The sequence below is a fragment of the Hyaena hyaena genome, unplaced genomic scaffold, assembly GCF_003009895.1.
Source record: "Hyaena hyaena isolate Hyena2069 unplaced genomic scaffold, ASM300989v1 scaffold_634, whole genome shotgun sequence".
Lineage (NCBI taxonomy): Eukaryota > Metazoa > Chordata > Mammalia > Carnivora > Hyaenidae > Hyaena > Hyaena hyaena.
Window position 1 is genome coordinate 847373 of NW_024081267.1, and position 22876 is coordinate 870248.

The 22876-nt window shown below is 61.1% G+C and overlaps 1 protein-coding gene across 8 annotated transcripts in view; it reads left to right on the plus strand.

Annotated features, from left to right (window-relative positions):
* Window positions 1-16184, plus strand: part of FGD3 (FYVE, RhoGEF and PH domain containing 3) — a 36267-nt gene extending 20083 nt beyond the window's left edge. For 4 of the 8 annotated variants that reach the window (XM_039216477.1, XM_039216471.1, XM_039216474.1 and 1 more), the window contains 10 exons: window positions 2177-2323; window positions 2873-2965; window positions 4458-4537; window positions 5502-5532; window positions 6300-6407; window positions 7257-7319; window positions 11168-11290; window positions 13322-13465; window positions 13932-14078; window positions 14315-16184. In XM_039216477.1, the coding sequence (XP_039072408.1) occupies window positions 2177-2323; window positions 2873-2965; window positions 4458-4537; window positions 5502-5532; window positions 6300-6407; window positions 7257-7319; window positions 11168-11290; window positions 13322-13465; window positions 13932-14078; window positions 14315-14533 (1155 nt within the window). In that variant the 3' untranslated portion in view covers window positions 14534-16184. The other 4 variants (XM_039216473.1, XM_039216478.1, XM_039216475.1 and 1 more) reach the window with 3 other exon arrangements.
* Window positions 16185-22876: the final 6692 nt, after the last annotated feature.

Genomic DNA, 22876 nt, shown 5'->3' on the forward strand with positions numbered 1-22876 from the left:
AGATCGGCCTGAGATCAGGCCCACTGCCACCTACACAGGTCACATTTCACCCTGGGTCCTTTCTGTCTAATTTCCCTTCCCGCCTCCCCACTAAATGTGGTGGAGGCCAAAGAGCTGCTTCTGGGAACTCCCTGGCCACGAGCTCACGTGGAGCCTGTGGGCGTTGGGGGACCACTCAGTTTCCATCTCTGAGGGGCCAGCACAAGGCCTGAGGCCTCCCCTCAGGGTGGACTCCTGCCCCGCCTGTAGCACACCTGCAGCGGTTCTCTCCCCTAGTCTGCAAGGTCTCTGCCTGCCAGGTGTGATGGGTGAGGGGCTCTGGTGTGGGGTCCTGTCTGACCCCAGGGCATGGCCTTAGGGAACTATCAGTGTGTGCTCATAGGAGCCTCTTCACGCTTGTGCCAGGCCCTACCCCCGCTCAACCTGGACCACTGCCCAGGCTTCTCCCACTGCCCAGGAGTCTCCCCAGTTTTGATCCACACTTCTCCAGCTCCGAGCTTTCTAGGGGGCACCTGTTTAGTCACTCTCTGTTCAGAATCCTCTAGCCTGAACTCCCTCCAAGGTGCACACCAGCTTTCCCACAAGCCACATATATGTGCAGCCCCCTCGTGTGTGCCAGGTGCACATCCAGCCCTCCAGTACATGCCAGGAGCACATCCAGCCCCCCAGTACACGCCAGGAGCACGCCCAGCCCCCCAGTACACGTCAGGTGCATGACCAGCCTCCCAGTACATGCAGGGTGCGCGCCCAGCCCCCCAGCACATGCCAGGAACACACCCAGCCCCTAGTACACACCAGGTGCACGCCCAGCCCCCCAGTACACATCAGGTGCATGCCCAGCCCCCCAGTACACACCAGGTGCACAACCCAGCCCCCTAGTACACATCAGGTGCACGCCCAGCCCCCCAGTACACACCAGGTGCACGCCCAGCATCCCACTACAAGCCAGGTGCACACCCAGCCCCCCAGTACACACCAGGTGCACGCCCAGCCCCTAAGTACATGCCACGTGCATATCCAGCCCCCAGTACATGCCAGGTGCATGCCCAGCCTCCCAGTACACGCCAGGTGCACATCCAGCCCCCCAGTACACGCCAGGAGCACGCCCAGTCCCCCAGTACACACCAGGTGCATGCCCAGTCCCCTAGTACACGTCAGGTGCATGCCCAGCTCCCCAGCACATGCCAGGTACATGCCCAGCTCCCCATGTGCATGTGCAGCCCCCCTGTGCATGCAAGGCCCTTTAACCCTGCCCTGCCTGCTCCTGCTCCCACACCCACATCTACCACCTGTGTCTGTACCAGACACAGAGGGCTGGCCAAACCAGCCTGCTTCAAGGTGTGCAGGCTGAGATTGCCCAGGTCTCCGGGCCACGGCTGCTGTGGCATGGCCGGTCCAGGCTCTAGAGTGTCACTGAGTTGAGGTTCCTGTAGGCTCAGCTCTGCCTTCTGCTGTATTCATTCCTTTGGTCCCAGGTCCACCCCTGGTGCTGGCAGCGCAGGGCAGGGCCCATGGCTTCTCAGCTCAGAGCTGGGGCCACAGCTGCCAACCATTTCCTGTCACAGCCCAGGTGGCCATGTGACCACCCAGCCAGTCTTGAGGTCAGACGAAGATGACCTGCAGCCTGCAGAGGTCCAGTGTCTTGAGGGCCCTGGGCCGTGTGGTCTGAGAGGAACAGGAACCAGGCGAGGTTACCACACAGTGATGACGGTCCAGGGCAAAAGCTGCAGCCGCTGGAAATACCTTCTCCGACCACAGGGACCAGGTGTGCAGTGTAGAGGTCATGAGAGCACCAGTCCCTGGTCTCTAGCAGAAACACGTCCAGAAATTCACTTGACTTCTCCATGCCTCAGTTTCCTTGTCTGTAAACTGGGATAAAATGGCACCTACCTCATAGGGTCTGTGCTGGACTTGAGCTGCTATGTGTGCAGCGTGAGGAGGCCAGCGTGGTGCGTCGCAGTGCTGTTAGTGGTTGTTATTCGTCGTTCTCTGCGGGGCGACTTCACTTCATTTTTCAACGCCCAGCCTAAGCGGCACCTGGCGTGTCCCGCTCACCCCTTCGTTGGCTCGCTTGCTGCCCCATCTTGCTTCTGGGCCGCACCTGCCTGGTGGCTGCCACGGGGGGCCCTGGGGTCCCCGAGCCGGTGTGGTGGCCTGAGCCCCGCGTCTGTCACAGGAGAAGATGCACAAGCTCTTGGAGGTGTATGAGCGACTCGGTGGCGAGGAGGACATCGTCAACCCCGCCAACGAGCTCATCAAGGAGGGCCACATCCTGAAGCTGTCAGCCAAGAACGGCACTGCCCAGGACCGCCAGCTCTTCCTGGTGAGGCCCGCCCAGCCCGGTTCCCCGAGCCCTAACCCACCCGCAGCGGAGCCCCGCCCCCACGGGCCCCCGCGGGGAGCCACGCCCCAGCCACGGAGCCACGCCCCTTGCCGCCACGCCCCCCGCCGGGGAACCCCGACCTGTCCAACAGAGCCCCCCCCCAGCCCCCCACCCCCGGGGCTGGCCGCAGAGTCCCACCAAGGAGCCCCGCCCCTACCGGCCATGCCCCTGCCGCAGAGCTGCCACGCCCCCCGCCCCCTCCCCTCGCAGAACCCCAAACTGCCAGACAGAGCCCCGCTCCCCGGCACAAAGCCACGCCCATCGTGGGTTTATGTACCCATCCCCCCCCCCCCCCCCCCCCGCCAGAGACAGGCCCTGCCCAGCGCGCCCTACGCCCCGCCTCCGGCCGCCTCCTGCCGCGCCACGCCCCTGCCCTGCCTGCCCCGGAGCCACGCCCAGCCCAGCTGCGGGGCCATGCCAAGCCCCCTCTTTGTGGTGCCCTCCGTGGGGGTACCAGGCACCCCTCACCCGGTGCTGTCCCTATTGCAGTTCAACAGCATGATCCTTTACTGTGTGCCCAAGCTGCGGCTCATGGGCCAGAAGTTCAGTGTCCGGGAGAAGATGGACATTTCGGACCTCCAGGTGGGTGGGCCCCTGTCTCCCACCCGCTCCCTGGCAGGGCACGGGACAGGGTGCGAACACCAAGCTCCGGCTGCTGCAGCGTCGCCACACTGCACCTGGTCTCCCGCTCACTTCTCGAGCTTCAGCTCTGTGACTCAGGTATGGCCTACACATTTTCGGGGGCCACTCAGCCTGGCGGTGTGGACAGGATCCCTGTCTCTGTACTTGGCCTGCCTGCCAAGGTGCTGCTGGCCTGTGTTCGCAGGATGAAGGACAGCGCCAGAACCTGGGCCACCTCCGTCCCTGTGAGGTTGATGCTCAAGGCCCGTTTCGGGACACAAAGTTGAAGCTTGGGGTGAACGTGGACACGGTGCTCTCCCTGCCTGGTCCCTGGTCCCATGTTGTCTCCTCTCCTGCCGGTCCTGGAGTCCAGATGAGGTTCTGAAGGCCCAGGGTCCAGACGACCTCTTGGGCTTGCCACCCTGTGCTCCCTGAGCCCCTCCGTGTTTCCTGGCACAGGGGCTCCAGGGGCTGGAATCAGTGCCCTTTTCTGTGGGGGAGGGCTCTGAATTAACTGGCACTCTGAAAATACTGACTAAATAAAAAAATGTTTTATAGTTGATTTACTCATTTTGAGAGAGAGCGAGAGAGCGAAAGAATCCTAAGCAGGCTCCAGGCCCAGGCTCGGTCCCACGAACTGTGAAATCATGACCTGAGCTGAACCCAAGAGTCGGATGCCTAGCTAAGTCAACCACCCAGGCACCCCTCACTAAATCAGTGCCCAGTCAGTTTTAAGAGATGAAGGTTTGCCTTAGTGATTCAAGAAAAAATACCTTTTTTAAAAGTCTCTGAGTCCAGGCTTAAGAAAAATCATTAAAAGTCAAAACTACAGGAAAAAAACCTTTTCTAGCTGTTAGAAGAACTCATTTTGTAATGTTTTCGTGTAAGAAATCAGTGGCATATTAACTAAGTGTGCTAACACAGAAGTTGTCACCCTTGGAGCATGTGGGAAATTCCTGCTACGAGGCCCAAGCCCAGATTCTGGGTGGGCCCGTATCTCCCTGAAGCTGGGTTGTAGTTCTGACACTGGTGGGCCTGAGGGTCTCAGGGGTGGGGCACCAGGGGGATGAGGGTGGCTTCCCATCACGGGGGCTGGTGGAGTGGTGGAGATCCTCCAGGTCCTTCTGAGATTCCCATTCTCTCGGGGGCAGTGCCTTGGTGGGGGAAGGCTCCCCTCCTTGTCAGGGGCTGGCGGCCGACTTCCTGGGAAGCCCCACAGGCAGGCCGGCTTGGCCAGCACAGTTCCAAGTGCCGGAGATGAGAGGTGCTAGCCCTGTCTGGGCAGGACAGTGGTCCACCCTCCCCCACGGACCAGCTCCCCCAGTGTCCCACCTGCTGGGTCACCCGTGTCCGCTCCTCAGGAAAGACCCCCATGTCTGAGAGCATGGGGCTGCTGCTCAGGGCCCGCTGAGTAACCGTGGTTTTGTTTCACCCTTGACCCTTGTGCATCTAGGTGCAAGATACCATCAAGCCAAACGCACCCCACACATTCGTCATAACGGGAAGGAAGCGGTCCCTGGAGCTGCAGACTCGGTATGGGTGGCTGTCCCAGCGCCTGCTGCTGTGGGAACGGCTGTGACCTGAGACTGTAGCAGACGGCTTCCTTTTCTGAACAGGGTTACCTTGTGACGTGTTGTTTTTGTCTCATGTTATTCGCTTATTTGTGGTTTGAAATGTAACAGCTCTAAGGGGAAGTTGGTAAAAATCAAACCGCTGTCTTCCTCCTCTTCCGTACCCAGAAGACACTCTTAATCATCTTGGAAGTGACTTTCCAGAACTTCCGCGTATGAACGTGTACTGAGTTTTAGAATCACGCATGGTTGTTCACTATGTAGCCCATTCTGCCTGGTATGAAAGAAGTCGTCTCAGATCCGAGCCCCATTTCTGAAAGCAGCAAAATTCTCCCTTATGAGCAGCGGTCAGCTTCTGCGTCTTCATGCTGCAGAAGGTGCTAGACGCAGCATCCTTGCACCAGCCCTGTGCATGTTTGTCAGCCTGTCCTTCAGGAAGTTTCCTGAAGTAGAGTTAGTTGGTCAGACAGCAGCACATCTGCTTCAGGCTTTGTGACTGATGCCAGGCTTGTGCTCTGAGGGGCAGGACTGTACAGGAGACCCTGTCTCGTTTCCATGGTGACGTGAGGTCTTTGTAATACCTGTTGTGGTCCGGGGAGGCATTGATTTACGTCCTCTGTGGAGGGGTCTGCAGACCGTACCTGGCCGTATGTGACCCTGTCTAGATACATCTGACCCCATGTAGCCACACCTGCCGCTACCTAGACACACCTGCCCCCACCTGGACACACCTGACTCCACTGGTGTCACATGACTCCACCTGCCCACACCTGCCCACAGTGTGCCAGGCAAGGACAGTCCTCTAGCTCTTGAGCTGCACGTGGAGGCCATGAGCTGCTCAGGCATGTGCTGCGAGGCCTGACAGGAGTCTAGTGATTAATGGTGTCTAAGACCAGGTTGATAAAATACTGCTTTTGTTTTTACAGGACGGAAGAAGAGAAAAAAGAATGGATTCAGGTGAAGCCTTTACAATTTTAAAGTAATCAAATGACCAAATTCTTGGGCAGTGTGGCCATTTCATGTTGCAGCAAGGGATGGAGTGGCCCAGGCATTGCCCACTCGTGTCCCCCTCACAGAGATGAAGTGACCCCCATTAAGTCCCATCAGATGCCACAGGCCCTTGAGTCGGCTCGTGTGTTTGGGCACCATAGTGAACAAATAAACACGGAGGGCCTGGAGGCGGCTAGGCAGAGCACTGGGTCTCTGCTGTCTGGGAGGCCCAAGGGGAGCCCACGGCCAGCCAGCGTGAGCGGCAGGCCGCATGCAGCGGAGAGGTGGCCAGTGCCCTTGGGCAGCCAGAGCAGACTTGGCCTGGCCACAGTGGGGACAAGGGGAACAATGACTAAAGCTGTGAGGGCAAAGGTCAGAGCAGGGGCCGAGGCAGAGAGCCTAACCCAGAGGGCCTGGTGACTTCCAGAATTCTTAGAACAGAAATCTGGGCAAGGAGAGAAAAAGGAGATTCAAACAGCAATGAGGTGGGACTGCTGATGTGGGAAATGGACACGTGTCCGCAAATCCATACAGAACGTCCAGGAAGCATCTGCGGCAGCCTGGACGCTGTGGGGGGCAGCTGGCATGCAGGGTGGACCTGGGACCTGTGAAAGGGGCGTGGATCAGGGGGCCGCATGTGGCCACAGGATCTGTCTGTGGGGACAGAGGTGCGTTGGCCCCGCCCTCCTGGATGTGTTCACTGAGGGCCCTGGTTCTCTGTGGTTTCGTCTCAGGTCATTGAGGCCACCATCGAGAGGCACAGGCAGAACAGCCAGACCTTCAAGGCCTTCGGGGGCTCCTTCGGCCAGGATGAGGACCCCTCTCCCGCTCCAGAGTCCCCTGTGAGCACTCGTGCCTGGAGGCAGACAGGGACCCTGAGGGGATGGGCCTCTGGGAGGGACGGAGCAGGGGCTGGCAGATGGAAACGTGCACTCACTGCCTGTCCTTCACTGAGCACTGTCATGGGGGCCACGGGGCCCAGCCAGGTGGGTCAGCGCTCAGCTGGGCAGGAAGAAGAAGTGGGCCTGGGTGACACTGTGCATGAGGAGCTCGCCTGTCCCCACACGGAGGAGGCAGGGTCCCTGCCCAGGGCCAGGTGGGGGAGTCAGCCACAGCCGCCCACTGGGGGCCGCCTTCTGTGGGCACAGCCGTGACTGCCTTCTGAGGAAGGGTCCCTCCCTCCCACCCCCCACCGGAGGCACCCTTGAAACCAAGGGAAGCCCGGCCTAGCCTGGCCCCACAGCCCCAGGTCCCCATGTCCCCATCACCAGGCATGGCTGGCCCTCCCACAGCCTTACTGGGTCTGCCTGTCAGACCACTTAATATTTGCATGAAATCTGCTGTTTTCCCGCTTCATGAACACATTTTGAAAGGAAACTGCATCAGTCCCAGGCTTCCTTGAGCAGAGGCAGCCTAGACTCCGAGCCACCCCTGTGGCTGCAGCGGGGCAGGGGGAGCCGGGCCCTCACCCCTGCCCCGCACGGCGGGGCACAGACCCTGCAGGGGTGTCCCACACTGGGCCCGAGAGGAGCAGTTCCCCCAAAGTCCCGGTGAACGCTGGGCCCCGACAGACCGTCCTGACCCTGTGGTCAGCGGGAGGGGCAGGGGTGTTCCCCAGGGTCGCGGCTGCGCTAATGGCCGTGCAGGGCCGGGGAACCTGCAGTCCTGCTGACCACCTCCGCCCCTTCCAGGTGGTGAGTGCCAGTGCTGAGGAGCCTGCAGTGGCAGCCAGTGGTGGAGGGGCTACCACAGAGGTGAGTAACCCTTCTAGCTTCGGCAGAGGTGGGGAGTGGAGGGTGAGGTCAGACCAGGGTGCCCTGGGGGTGAGGGTCCAGAGGCCAGCTTCCCCATCTGACCTGAGTCTCTTCAGTGACAGCCTCTGGCCCTGCTGGGAGAGGACCCGGGGGAGCCTGCTGGGACCCACGCGTCCATTGCCCGGACTGGGGAGAGGTCGCACAGCTGGGCTCCTCTGTGGAAAGCGACTCAGGGTGGGGCCTGACCTTTATGCAGCTGGGACATCCAAAGGGGAAAGGTCTAGCCCCGGGGTTCGGGAAGACAGGCAGGGGCGCTCTCAGGGAAGGCTCCTCCGAGGTGGCATCCGCCCCATCTGTTGGGCCCAGGAGGATGGACGGAGGTCCCTGCTGCAGGCCCAGGAAGGGGGTGGTGCCCGAGACGCCCACTCCAAGCCTGCTCGCCTTCTCACCACCTGGGGCCTTGCAGGCGGGGAAGGAGTGAGGCAGCCTATGGCCCTGTCCACGGACAGGGACAGGCACCTCTCCTCCGGCTGGTTGGGGGATTAGGTAGGAGAGAGAGTGTGGGTGCCTGAGCGTGGTTAATTGACCACTGGCTGACCAGTCATGAATGCTGGTGACAGCTGTGACCTGAGACACCAGGCAGTGTGGCACCCGCGTGCTGGAGGGGAAGGGCTGGAGGCCTGTGCTTGGGCGGGCTGCCTGAGGGTTTGCACCTGAGTCCGTCTGCCCCTCCCACAGCCTCACCTTGCAGGGTCACGTCCCCCCCAGGCACTGCCTGGAATTGCTACTGAGTCTCCTGAATTCAGCACCAAGGCCCAGTGAGGTTGTGTGGCCCTTGTGGGTTGGTCATTGTCCTGGGCAGCCCCATTTTAGAGAGAGGCTCGGGAGCCAGGCCTAGCCTCTGGCTCGTTCCCCACGTTGGGAAGAGGGCATCTGAAGAGACTTTTGGGAGACAGCAGTTATCTCCTAGGCCACAGGGAGCAGGGTTCCTGTCATGGCCTGAATTTTTAGTAAGAATGCATTAGTCCCCTCGTGCCCCTGGGCCTTTACACCTATCCGGGGCCCACGACATACAGTTTAACAGACCAGCGGCTCCATGGTTTTTTCACTGGTGTGTCCTGTGAGCAGGGATGTGCCAGACCTGGGGCAGCTCAGCATGGGCGGAGCCCTGGCCATACAGGGCCTGACCGAGACCCGCTCCGTGCACCTTTACAGAAGGTGCTCAGAAATGAGCGGAAGGTTCATTCTGACACCGAGAGACTGGCCCTTGCTACAGACATAAGCTTATTCTTAGCACACTCAGGGAGGACGGTAAGCCCACACTCTGCAATGGTCTCATTTCCTGAGCCCCAGTGTCCTCAGACATGAGGTTCCGCAAGCACCCTTTCCTCAGAGGAGCTAAACCCAAACCAGGAAGTTTTGCAAGGGGCTGAAGCCTTCAGTGTTCTGCAAGTCACGTGGCTCTTCGCAGAAGCTCCATGGGGCCCAGACCTGTGTGTGTGTGTGGGGGACGTGTGGACCCTCTGAGGCGGCATGCAAGGCCCTGCCCCCCCACCCCACGGCCTGGCACTGCCCTTCCACCCGAGGACCCCTCTGGGGCTCCGGGACAGAGCTGCCCATGGGGAGCAGAGGGGCCCCCAGGGTCCGCGTCCACGCCCTGCAGGACCTCGGGCAGGTGTGAGGTGTCGTCAGGGGCTGTTGTAAGGCCACCTGTTGGGGACAAAGTTTTGCCCGATTGTTTCTCCTATTTCTGTGCTGCTGGACAGAAAACACCAAGTGAATCAGACCCCAGTGCCCTGGGCAGAGACCCCCTCCCGCACCCACGTTGGCGTGTGGGGTGCTGTGGGTGCAGCCTTACAGATGCCACAATCCTGTACCTGCCTGGGGACTTGGCCCAGTCCTTTCTGATGTCTCAGCATCAAACAGATGAGCACTGCTCTCGTCCACTCATCTGATAACCCGTCCACAAAGGGCGCGTGGTGAGCCAAGGAGACCCTGTCCCCAGCCTTGCGGGTGGGCTCCTGACCCCTCAGTGTCCATGTCCGTTTCAGGAGCTGCGTGGCCTGGGGTGAGGGTGCTGCTGCGGGGCCTCAGCCCCGGGCCCCAGCCTCCCTGTTGTGGAAACTGCCCTTGGTTCCACTGACCTTCAGGCGGTGCCCTGCACCCCAGCCCCACAGCAGCCGCCTCCAGCCCTCACGGGCCAGCCCTCCCCAGCCCTCCCCAGCCCTTCCCCTGGGACGCCCTGGAAGCCCCTTGGGATTTGTGGCTCTGCCCGTGGGCCAGGGACATGTCCAGCCACCCTGCTGCTCTGCTGGCCACTCGCACCTCGTGGGCCCTTGGCGGGTCACTCTGAGGGATGCTGAACCATGGCATGCCCCAAGAATGGCCATGTTCCCCCCGTCTCTCCCTGCCCGTGCCCCTGACCCCAGGCCCCGTCCCTCCCCCGTCTGGCCCTGAGCAGTCCTGAGATGGTCTCCAGGAGAGGGGCCCTGAGTGAGGTGGAGAGAAATGGGGACATAACAGGGTAATTGGCCAAGTAGGTCAGGGTCCACGTGCTGTGATGGGGCTTGGGAGCCATTGCTAACCCCACTGTATAGACGGGGGATGCTGAGCTTCGGGGAGAAGTGACTCGTTCAGTGTCTCGTCCCTGATGAGGGCAGCGCCGGGCCTGGGGGCTGTCCCCCGCCTTGTACAACTCCTACCCAGATGGGGAAAACGGGTCAGCCAGGCGGCCCTGCTGAGCCCCGCTGAAGCCTCACGCTGCGCTGTCTGCGCAGTGCGCGCCTGATCACACCTGCCCCCTGCTGGTGAGAAGGCCTCTGCCTTGGTGGGACTGGGGTCCTGGGGGCTGACATAACAGGGGCAAGGGACCGGTAGCCAAGCACGCAGACCCCCTCCCCCGGCTCGCCCTACTGTCCGCGGTGCCCGGTGGGGCTGGGAGGCGGTGAGGGGACTGCTCGGAGAGGCGGCCTTGCGTTCTGCTTGTTGACTGGTTTCTTCCTCTTCTATAAGATGTTTCTAGCGAGCAGCTGAGCGACTGTAGTTAGACCCAGGCTGGAAAGTCACCCGGGCCCCACACAGCCAGTAGCCGCGCCGGGCGTGCTTCATGCAGTCTTGTTTCTGCTCGTAAATAACCTTTCTGGTCGGAACCCGACTGGCTGCTCGCCGCGCTGCCCGTGGGGCTCCTTGAGTGGTGCCTGGGCAGCCTTGAAGAGGGCGCCCACTTGTCGTCTGACTGTGCCTTTCACGCAGGGGCCCCTTCCTTATTTTTGGGCAGCATTGGAGTTAAAAAAAAAAAAAAGTGGACACATTTGACAATGAAAGAAATCCTTGTGTTACAGGCCAGACTGAAGCAATAGAGGAAAATGAGCCCCCTGGCCTTGCCCTCCGGATCCAACACGGCTTGCTTAAACTGAAAGCACTTTATGATGTTCATGTGACTCGTCCTCAGGCTTTTTAATCTCTATGAACACAAACCACACTCGTTTCCTGACTTCCTGTTGATCCCCTGGCAGCCCTGGGCGAGAGGACGGCGGAGGGCCGTGCAGGCCCCTGAGCCTCAGGCCAGGGGCGCGGGCTCCAGGCAATGCGGGCCATGCCGGGCACAGGCCCCCACACCTGGGCGGCTGGGTTGGCCTCCACACAGGCCAAGTCAGTCCAGGCAGAGTCCCAGGCCCACTTAGACCCTCCCTGTGGGCGACGGTGACCGCAGGTCGGCCTGGGGAGCGGGGCCGGGCGAGGGCAGAGGTGACGTGCTCGGCTCCGACTTCTGCGCAGCAGGCAGAAGTCTGCTGGGCGTGTCTGCCCGCGTGCTCACCGAGCTGCCGCCGCACGCTTGCCCCCTGTAGCCCGAGCCCAGGAGGGGGTCCGCGAAGACCAGGCGTGACAAGGACAAGCAGGGCTGCAGGAGCTGCGGCGAGACCTTCAACTCCATCACCAAGAGGAAGCACCGCTGCAAGCTGTGCGGGGCGGTGAGTCCGGGCGCGGCTGGGTGCAGCGCCCCCTCCCCTCCAGCAGGGTGGCGCCCTGGAGCAGACAGGCGACAGCCCGTCCGAAATAGAAGCTCCTTTCTCTGGTCCACTTGTGTCTGACCAGCACTGTTGTGGCTGAAAAAGTACCAGATTTGGAACCACAGAGCTCAGAGCTGGGTGTCCTGGGAGCCCTGTGAGGAGGTGGAGGGGACGGTGGGGGAGGGGGCAGGCACGGGGTGTGGCTGTGATGGGAGCCCCCTCCTGCTGCTTCAGTCCAGGTGCGTCAAGGGTGCTGACGGTTGGGTGGGCCTGTGTGCTGGGCACCTTCCACCAGCACCCTGAGTGGTCACCATCTCCATTTCTCCTCACAGAACCCTCAAAACCCTTTCTGTTGAGGATGGGCTTTTGAACTTAATATTGGAAGGGAAAGTTGTTCCTGATGAAGTATTTCTAGGTTAAGTTGTTAAAGTGGAACATATGTTAACAAGGGGTCTTAGCACAGAGCTGTCTTAGGACTGTTTTGTCCAGAGAGCACCAGCAGCCTGGTCTGTTGTCCATTGTCATGCTCTTGTATGAAACCTTGAGGCACTAGGGGGAGGAGGGGTAAGTAGATAAGCCCTTAAGTGAATGGATGGGTGGATGGGTGGATGGATGGATGGATGGATGGATGGATGGATGGATGGGTGGATGGATGGGAGGGTGGATAGAGGATGGATGGATGGATGGGTGGATGGATGGGAGGGTGGATAGAGGATGGATGGATGGATGGATGGGTGGATGGATGGGTGGATGGATGGATGGATGGATGGATGGATGGATGGATGGATGGGTGGATGGATGGATGGATGGATGGATGGATGGATGGGTGGATGGATGGATGGGTGGATGGGTGGATGGGTGGGTGGATGGGTGGATGGGTGGATGGGTGGATGGATGGAAGGATGGATGGATAGGTATATGAATGGGTAGATAGGTGGGTGGATGGATAGATGGATGAGTGGATGGAGGGTGCATGGGTGGGTGAATGGGTGGATAAGTGGTGGATGGATGGTGGGTGGATAGTGAGCGGATCGATGGATGGATGGCGAGTAAAACGACAAATGGATGAATGGGTGGATAGAGGATGGACGGGTGAGTGGATGGATGGATGGATGGATGGATGAATGGAGAGAGGGTGCATAGCTGGGTGGATGGGTGAATGGGTGGATGAATGGATGGATGGATGGTTGGGTGGATGCTGGGTGGATAGTGAGCAGATCGATGGATGGCGAGTGAAAGGACAATTGGATGAATGGGTGGATGGAGGATGGGTAAGTGGATGGATGGATGGATGGATGGATGGATGGATAAATAGGTATATGGATGGGTGGAGAGGTGGGTGGATGGATAGATGGATGAATGGGTAGAGGGTGCATGGGTGGGTGGGTGGGTGGATGGATGGATGGGTGGTAGGTAGGTGGATGGGTCATCATCCGTCCATCCATTCATCTATTCAATCATCCTTAGAAATAGAAATTAGAAATAGAAATCTAGTAGAAATCATGGAAATTGCTAAGTTGTAGAGTAACTTTACTTTCAGTTTTTTTGAGGCCTGGATATTTGTTTCCGCAGTACCTGTACCATTTTACATTCACAGCAACAGTGCTGAAGGCATGAGTTCCTCCACATCCTCACCAACACTTACTTTCTGTATTCTGGATAACACAGAACTGGTGTGAGGGGACATCTCATCATGGCTTTGATTTGCATTTTCCTGAGGACTAGCGATGTTGAGCATCTTTCCATGTGCTTTGTGCCTCTTCCCAGGCTTCCTTCTGTGCACACAGACCCCTGGGCCCTCCAGGTGAGGAGGCAAGTCCTGGATACCTGGCAGGGGCCCATCCCGGGGTCCCTGTCCTCTGACGAGGCTCCTGAGGAGAAGCCCTTCCCTCCACATGCTGCGTCTCTCTTGGCCCTTCGGCCCCTCCAGCCTCTTCCTGGACAGTCTTCTGTCTCTGGGAGGTGGGGTCACAGGTGCCCTCCCCCTTGCAGGTCATCTGTGGGAAGTGCTCCGAGTTCAAGGCTGAGAATGGCAGGCAGAGCCGTGTCTGCCGAGAGTGTTTCCTGACCCAGCAGGGAGCACCTGAGACTCCCAGCCCCGAGGTAGTGCCTGAGGACCCCAAGCACAACACAGAGGTGGGCAGGGCCTGTGCACGTTCTGGACAGGAGCCCCGTCCCTGGCGGTCTGTACAGACCATGCTCCCAGAGCTGTTGAGCCAGGACAGAGAGTGTGTGTGTGTGTGTGTGTGCGCTCATGCTCATGGTGTGTGCATGGCACGTGTGCATGTACTGTGTGCACAGGGTGTGTGCTCAGTGTGTGCGCTCATGTGCACCTGGTGTATGTGTGTGCGTGGGGTGTGCGTTCAGCTGAAACACAGCCCTTCCCCGTGAGCCACGCCCTCGTTCTGTCTGTTCCATTTTTCCCTACTTTGTTGTTATTTCTGTCCCAGCCCCACTCGTGGCCTCCCTTCCGTAGAGGGTCCAGTCTGATAGCAAGGCCACCTTGCAGCGACATGGGGTGGGTTAGGCCAGCCTGGCGTCTCCCCCCATGAGGGTGACGCCTGCAGGGAGGCCGTGCCTGAGCCACCCTTCATGTCTCCAGAAGCCGTTGGCTGTGGACGCCCGGCCCAGCCTGCTCTGTGGTCACCTGCGGGTGTCGGACAGCGGTGCTGCCTGGAGTGAGGTGTGGGCCACCATCCCCGCGTCGGAGCCCCTGGAGCTGGTGCTGTACCTGCAGGGAGGCAGCCAGGTGTGCCCCCCCCCCCGCCCTTGGGGTCGTACTGGGGGCATGCTCCGGTTCCCGCAGCCCACAGGGTCCTGGGCCACACTGCCCGGCACCAACCCTGCTCAGGCTCATGTGATCCTGGGGCCTCAGTTTCCCTGGCTGCTCTGGGTCACCCCTCTGCTGCCCGCCGGTGGGAAAGAGTGATCAGCAGTGCCCAGACCACAGAGGCCCAGGTGCCAACCAACTCTCCTTTGCTGCAGGCCAGCCGGCTGCCACGCTCCATCCCCCTCTCTGGCTGCAAGGTGAGCGTGCCAGACCCCACGGAGAGGCCGGACACCGGACACGTGTGGCGGCTACACCAGGCCCAGCAGACCCTGTACCTGAGCGCCCCGTCGGCGGAGCTGCAGCAGCGGTGGCTGGAGGCCCTGAGTGCCGCTGCCCATGGGGACCCGGCTCTGGCCTTCCCAGGGGCCCCGTGAACTGAGCCTCGGCCAGACGTCCCTGCTCACAGCCACCACAGCGGGGCCCAGCCCGTGCTTACCTGGGAGGTGGCGTCAGAGGCTGCGTGCAGGCGCAAAGGGCTCCCAGACTGCTGGGGGAGGATGGGCCACAGGGCGCTCAACCCGGAGGGACCTCTGGGAAGCGGAGGAAACAGGCCCAGAGGGGCAGCCACCCACCCAGCACGTCTCCCCAAAGAGGGCACAGTTCTGCCCTCAGCGCCAGCTGTGTGGCCTGGAGCGGGGTGCTGGCGGACCGTCTAGTGTGGGGCCCCAGCTCCAGAAGGCAGAAGGAGCGCCCTGGGGGGGGGGCGGGCCGGCGGGGGGTCTGCAGTCTTGCCTTCCCTCCCTGCTGCCCCACCCCCACCCTGTCCACACCGTCTGTACCCATGAGCTGAAACGTGACTGCTGGCGGACTCCATGCCCTCCTCCGCCCTCTCCGGGCCCCTCGGCCCACCTCCCCAGTCGGACAGGTGGGTGGTCGGCCTGGGCCGTCCCTGCGGGGCCTCCATGAGAAAGTCCGCAGAGGCCAGCAGAGGCCTGACTTGTGTGCCCGCCCCGTGGCTGGTGGCAGGCCCTGCTTGTCTGCAGAAATAAATGCTGGCAGCCAGCAGGTGGGCACAGCCTCAGGGCAGGGGTGCCAGGTAGGGAGTGAGGGCGACGGCACAGCCGGGCCTGGGGGTGTGGGGCCCATCCCTGTGGTGCAGTGAAGGGCCTGGGGCCCAGCCGGCCCCTCCCCCGGTCCCGCCCTTCCCCCCCAGCCCCAGGGTCTCCGCTCTGTGTGGTGACTGAGCACCTACTGTGTCCGCAGGGCCTACTGGGCCCTTCTCTCCAAGCTGTGCCCACTTGACAGCTAAGGACACTGAGTCCTATCCAGACCCAGGGGGTGGCCGGAAGTGACCCACTGGGAACGGCAGCACTTGGCGGGGTGGGGAGGAAACTAGCCCCCCCCACAGCAGGTGCCCACGTGGGGTCCTTACAGCTGCCCCTGTGAGTTCTCTGCTCCAGGGCAGACCCAGGCTCTCTCCTCCTGCCTACCAGCCTGGGGTCCCCACACGTTTCCACAGTGGAAATCACAGGTTCCCATAGCGATTCCAGTGGGGGGCCCTTTCGTCACTGGGGGGACCTTGGGGGTCCGCTGGGAGTTACATTCCACGGCAGTCCATCAGAGAGCCCCAGGGCCCACTGATTTTAGACCAGGCACTGGAAATGGCTCGAACAGCCCAGGAGACGGTGCCCTGAGCGTGAGAGGAACAGAATCTGAGGAGGGGAGGACACCCCAAGGGGGGGTTGTTGCAGGAAGAGCATCCAGGCCTAGGGCAGGGTCACGAGGGGCCAGCAGGGCACAGGTGGGGAGCTGAGCGGTCTGGGGGGTGCAGGGCCTGGGTCTCCCCAAGGTCTCCTTTGCTGTTGCTGAGGGGTGGGGGCCGCGGGGCGGGCCTGGGAGTGTGGCCATATCTGTCTGGCTGCAGCAGGGTTGGTGGGGGCGTAGATGGAGACAGGGCCCCGGGGACCCCGCGGAGCTCCAGGAAAACCCCTGTGATGGCCCAAGTCGGAGGCTGCAGCTTCCGGCTTCTCGAGAGACGAAATGCCAGTGTTCTTGTGAAATATCCTGATAAAAGTTAGCAACTACCGCAGTCTGAAGTCACAGGGTGGGTGGCGGTGGGTGGCCCCAGGAGGCAGGTCTGTCCCCAGAAGTCCCACCCCAAAGCCCAGGGCCTGGGCACTCTCTCCTGCCCACCTTGGAGGGTGCTGAGGAATGCCAAATGGGACGGGACACAGTCTGCAGATCCTCACTGCAGATGCTCGGCCCGTAGCAGGTGCTCAGTGGGATCTGCCAGCAGCCTTGGTGAAGGCTTGGGGACGCTGTTCTTGCCATGCAGCCCCTGGACATCTTGCGCCTGGGATCTTTGTTTTACAGGGGAAACTGGGGCTCACAGAGACCCAGTGGCTGCCTCCCTTGTGGTCTCTGGGTCTCAGGGACAGAGACAGCTTATCCTTGGACACCTGGTCCCATTGCAGAGATTGGCACAATGAGACCCAGAGGGGCCGGCATGCCCCGGAACACTGGCAGAGGGGCGTTTGGGCCCACTGCAGCTGTGCCCTTCCCCTAGGGGACACCAACGTGCACACTGAGGGGCAGGATCAGCCCCTGAAGCCCCAGCTCAGGCCCAAGCACACAGCCCAGGCCCTGGGGAGCTCCAGCCTTGGCCCCCACACCTCCTGAGGTCTGACAGTCCTGGCACGGGGCGTCCAGGGAGAGGGGGAGCTCGTCTCCCCCAGAGCTGCTTGCATGTGTCTGCAGGCGAGGTCCCTCCGGTGGATCCTTCCTGGAGGCCCAGCTGGGAACTGAGGCTGTCATGGACCCCAAGGCCCGTCCCCTCCGGTCACCCCCCACAGGGTTCCCAGTGGGCTGGGTCAGCCGATGTCACCTCCAATGTCTGACATGAGGAAAGTGTCATGAAGCCCCACCAGAACAGCATCTGAGAACTTCACGCCCTCCCCCAATGGGATTCTAGCCCTTCGGCATCCTGGTTCCTACCCAGCCACCTGGTGCACCAAGGAAGGAGGTCTGTGTGCCCAGGTGCAAGTCCACGTGGGCAGCCCGCGCGGTGTTCGGTCCAGGCGTATCCACCTGTCCTCTCAGCACTCCATCTTTCCCCACATGGTGCAGCTCTGAGCCCTAAGGGGCTCCAAGTGGTCCCCAGGGGAGCCTGAGGGGTGCCAGGGGGCTCCTGGCAGGTCTCCGGGTGGTCCCCGAGGGGTTCTGTGTTCCCTAAGCCCCAGCTATAAGGAGACGCGGAGCTGCTCCCTGGCCAAACACCCTCACACCCACCAGGGCTCCCCCTTTATGAGGGAGAAACGCAGAGCTCAAAGAGGCGAGCATGGTCAGGGCAGGTTGTGGGGAGGAGCTAGGTGCCTACCCCACATTCTGCACATTCCATCCTGAAAAAACAGCCTCCTCCACCCTGCTGGCTCCTAGGACTGCCAGGCCAGGCCGGGCCTTGCCGGCTCCGTGGACTTCTGGGTGTGGTGCCTGCCTACAGGTGCAAAGCGCAGCCCCCCAGCCTACGGCCTCCTGGGGAGCTGTGGGCAGCACTCCTGGCTGGTCCCAGGTAGCCCGGTCCTGGGGGTGAGGGGGCCAGAGGGCCCTCCTGCAACAGGAAGGGCGGGCCTCAGGGGGCCCAACCCAGGACTGGGGAACAGAGCCATCTCCGACCTCACCTGAAGCAGCTGTGGGAGAATGCGGCGCGGGCACTAAGGTTTCCTGCTCCCCGCTGCCTGCCTCACCCCGCAGCCGCCGTCTGTAGGGACCAGCCTGCAGCCTCCAAGGTGCCTCCCCGCAGCGGCAGTACCCTGAGGGGGACAAGGCCATCCCCTTCCTGCCAAGGCTGGCTCTGCCTGCTCTGACAGGTGTCCCCATCTCCTGCAGGGCCCCCACCTCCCTGTGCCTTATCATAACCGAGGCAAGTAATGCCCCCAAAACACAATATCTGCCCCCAAGGGGGCACCAGACGACTGATAACTGAGCAGCCCATCTGGGGTCATCCCCAAGAACCCCACTCCCCAGAGCAGGGAGTGCGTACGGCCCTCAGCCCAGAGCCTGCAGCAGTCTCCCCCGTGTCCTCCAAACCTGGGAGGAAGGGGCCGCCATCCTCCCCCACACTGGGGTGCGCTAGGGCTCAGCACGGGAGGTCCCGGGAGCTCGGCGCAAGGGGCTGGGTCTCGAGTATTCTCAGTAGCAGACCCTGCTATGTGGATTGAATGTGAGGAATTTATTGGGGAGGCCACCTAGGAAGCGCTGTGGTGGGTGGAGAATGAGATGGAGAAGGGAAGGAAGCCAACACAGATGTCTTGGGTTGAATGGTGTTTGTTACCTCCAAGTTCTCATCCACCTGGAGCCTCAAAAGGTTGCATTATTTGCAATAAGGTCTTTGTAGATGGAGCTGGTTAAGCACAGAGCAGGGCCCCGACCCCATGAGTGGGTCTTTGTCAGAAGAGGAGAGGACATTCCCAGAAGGTCTCCTGCCCTTCCAGGGGGGGTGTGGCCTTGCCCTCACCCTAACCCCAGACTCCCTGCCTCCAGAACCACGACAGTAAATTTCTGTTGTTTTAATTCCTGTAATACAGCAGCTCCAGCAAACAAACACAGGTTCTGTGAGATACAGGACTGAGCGACTGTAACACCTAAAACAGTGGCTGTGGAGCTGGGGACAGGAGTGTGGGGCGCGTTCCCAGTAGAAATGGGGGTGAGGAAGGCACCCCTGGGGAGGGAGGGGAGGCCACCCTTGCCTCAAGTGGAAAGTAGGGACTGTCTAGGCCGAAGTCGGGTATTAGCTGAGGACAAATTGGGGAGGGGGCGTTGGGCAGAAGGGAACCTGCCAGCTTGTTGAATCAGGAAATGCCCTGTTCAGAGAGTGTGGTCTGAAGAGACCCGAGGTGCTGCTGGAGAGACTGGGGCTGTGACCCCTGAGCCTGACGCAGGGGCAGAGCTGGGGTCACCAGGTGAGGGCTGTGGAGCCTCGCCTGGCGGCGTGAACACCTGTGTGGGGCCCAGGAGCCCAGCTCAGTTTGTGAGGAGGAAGCATCAGGGCTCTGCAGCTTGTGCTGCTGGGCTTCAGACTGGTGGTTCGGGTAATTTCAGGGGTGGTCTGAAGCCTGGCCTGCGGTGACTAGGGCAAGTGGACGGCCCCAGGGAGCAAGGAAGTGGCCGTGGGTCATGTGACGGCAGCCCCGGGGCATCCTCTACCATCTCCAGGCACTGGGGGGGGGGGGGGCCCTCCAGGATCAGCATGGCCCTGTCAAAGCCTCAGGTCACAGAACATGACAGATCATCAGGAGGAGCCTCAGGGGAGAGCCTTGGGCCCTGAGGGGCTTGGCTGAGAAGACATGGGCGGAGGTGCACAGGGAGCACCTGCCACAGACGACCTGCCCGAAGCACCACAGCAGCAGGGTCTGAGTTCAAGGTTGCTGATGCCAAACGCCAAGGTCACTGACGATCTGGGCCACAGCTCCACCTGGTGAGCAGAGAGAACGAATAGCGGGGGGAGTGTGCGCACCAGCATTACCCACCTGAACCAGCTCTCATTCGTGGACTCTGCAAACTGCTGGTGACGGCTGCCCTGTGCCTGGCCCGTGCTGGGGGTGGGGCCACAGAGATGAGCCACCTGTGGTCCCTACACTCCGGTAGAATCTGTCTGATCATGACTTCCTCAGCCCAGCCCAGGGAAATAGGGAGGCCTTCTTGGAGGAGGTGGTACTGGTCCTGAATATGGAAACCCCAGCAGAGTCTACGGCCGTACCACCCTGAACGTGCCTGATCTCCTCTGATCTCGGAAGCTAAGCAGGGTTGGGCCTGCTTAGCACTTGGATGGAAACACCAGCAGAGCCATAGGGCTGGGTAAGAGTCTTCACTCCCGGGCCCTGGAGACCCGGGGGATCAGGGAGGCCGGCAGCCAGAGGAGCCCGGGCGGCACTCCGTGACTGGGTAAGAGGACGTGGAAGGCAAGAAAGGGCTGAGCAGCTACCATTCAGCCTCGTTATCCCTTTGAGTCCGGCTTGCAGAGCTGAGGTGGTGGCCACCCTCTGCAGGACCTGGGAGACTCCAGCCCTCTGAAGCCTGCAGCACGCTTCCCACAAAGGATCGCTGTGCTCAGCTGAGTGAGTTGTCCACTGTGCAAAGGCCCCACTGAGCACGTAGTCACACTGAGAGCCAGCCTGTGCTCACCATCAGGGCCTCGGCCTCTCCGCTGGCCTCTGTGAGCCTCACAGAGGAGCTAGGAACGAGGTGGTCTCCAAGGGTCTCAGGAGCAGGGGGGTACAGGGGACAAGCGAGAAAAGAGTGCAGCAAGACCCAGGTGCCGTGAGCCTGGACCCCCTGAGGCCGAGAGGGGCCACTGTCGGGAATGCATGTGTGTTCCCGTGGCCGAGTTAAGAGATAACCTCATCTCTGGTGGCTGCCTGTACCCACATGCCCTCAGCCGGCCTCACTCCAGCCTGTGGCTAGATGGACAAAGTACACATTCCTCTGAACAGTCTAGAAAATATGGATGAGCACCTGGAATACAACATGGCCTACATCCCCTCCAGCGCTAACAACCAGCCCTCCAGAGCCCCAGGTCGGCTCATGAGTGTCTGTGTCCCTTGGAACTCAGCGGTGTCATGCCCACATCTGGGGTCTGAGTCTGATTTGGAGAGAGTTCGTTTGGGACAAGCTGGCCTAGTGCCTGGGCCTCAGGTGGCTCTCAAGTTCACTGGGGATCGTACCACGGAGAGGTGAGGTCTGTCTCCACTTCTCAAACCCGAGCTCCATGGCCGCTTGATGACCAGAATAGAACACAAGTGAGGTTCCAGGCCACACTTGCAGAAAGGGACAGCTTCCACTCCCTGTGTTCCGGGACACAGGCTCCTGGGAGCCAGCACTCTGCTGTGTGGGAGCCCAAGCAGCCCAGGCGCGCCCTCTGCAGCTGGGCCTGGGCGCAGGTCCACGAGCAGAAACTGTCGCTGTCGTGAGCATTACCACTGGCAGGCAGCAGGGTGTCCCAGGAGCCCCTGCCGTGGCCAGGCCCGTGGCATGCCTCCACCTCGCTGCAGCAATTGGCCCAGGGACGAGTGAGCTCCTGGCCCAGCATGTCCCTGGGAAGCAGTGTGCGACACTGGAAGGGTGGCCCCTCTGCCCGGGGACCTGGAGCCCCAAGGGCCTTTCAGAACTCATGACCATTGCCCCTGGGCTGACACCGGGTTTCTGTCTCTTATAGCCGCCTGGGGCAGCCACTTAGCAAAATGTGTGAGTTACAGGCTTGAGCCTCAGTTTCTCACCCATAAAATGAAAACAGCAAGGCGCTCAAGATGGTTGCTGGAAAGCATCATCATCTGCACAGAGAGTGCTGGGGCAAGGGCACGTGTGCAGCCTGGGGGCTCAGAGGAACCCCCCCCCCAACCCTGCCGTCCAGCACACTGGCTTCTCCAGTGTGGCATGAGACCCTTCTACCAGCCCTGACTGTGGCTGCACATCTAGCACACCCATTCTGCAGGTGGAAAAACAGAGGCACAAAGAGCTGGAGAGTCAGGCCCCAGCATCTGGGCCTTGGAGCAAAAGTCTGGGATGAGCTGTGTCGCTAGAGGAGACCGCTCCCTCCAGGCTGTGTCCCCATCTGTGAAATGAGAGCCCTCTCCGCACCTGCCAGGGGCCAGGGCTTTCTGACTTGTCTATCTGGATGGCCTTCGCCAGCTTCCCTGGCTCTACAGGGGGCCCCAGCAATGCCTCCCCAGACTGGGAACCGGCCCCAAGCCTGGGCCTCCGAGGCGCGTCTGCAGGCGTGGCTTGGGGGAGCTGGGGGCCAGACTGGAGCCCAGAGCGGGGCAGGGCTTGCCCGAGGCCAACCACAGTGTGACGAGGGGGACTGGCAGGGGCCACTGGGCCTGTGGAGCGTGAGGGGCAGGCTCTCACACTTCTCCGGTGACAGGGGCCTCACTGGGCAGGTGCAGGCTTCAAAGCAGCTTAACCAGCTCATGAGCACTAAGCCCCGGGATTGCCCTTGACCCTCCTGTGCATTTGCTACTGCTCAGCTTGCCTGAGCCCTGGGGGCTGTGAAGACAAGCCTCCACCCCCCGCCCCCACCGGCAGGCCCCGAATCCTCTTATCCTGGTGAGTGGCCTTGCATGGGACAGTCCCCTTCTCCATGCCTCAGTTTCCCCATCTGCAAACGAGGGATTATCACATGTCTTTTCACAGTGGAGTCCAGACTGTCCTGTGAATGTGTGCAATCATTTATAATCCTTAAAAGTTTCACCAGTTCCGTTTTCTGACTAGAGAATGGATTCATGTTATTGTAGAAACTTCAGCACAAAGAAGACACAGGAGGCAAGAAATGATGACCTGCAGTGTGGCCGGGGGCGGGGGGGGGGGGGTCAGCCCATCAGGCTGTGTACCTCCCTTGAGTCCTGGCTCTGGCGCAGGCCTGGCCTACAGGAGGGGCTGCTGATCCGTCACCTGCTTGCGGCCTCCAGGGAAGTGTGTGGCCCCAGGCCTGTCTCCGCGCCCCGCCCCCCAGGAGCCTTGCTGCAAGTCTCCAAGCGTCACTCTAAACCTGTGGGCAGCAGCTCAGTGTCGCCTGGGGTGACTCCCCCCAGCTCCCTCCCGAAGGCCCAGGCAAGCTGGCTGGTGCAGGCGGCTGGCCAGGGTGGAGAGCCCAGCCGTCAGCCGGGGCCTGGCAGGGACCAGCCCCCGCCTTCCCGTGGGGCGGCTGAACGGCCAGTGTGCGAAGAGAGCACCCCATGGCCTGGCGGAAGACATTTTGGGGAAAATTATTTTCTCCCCAACAT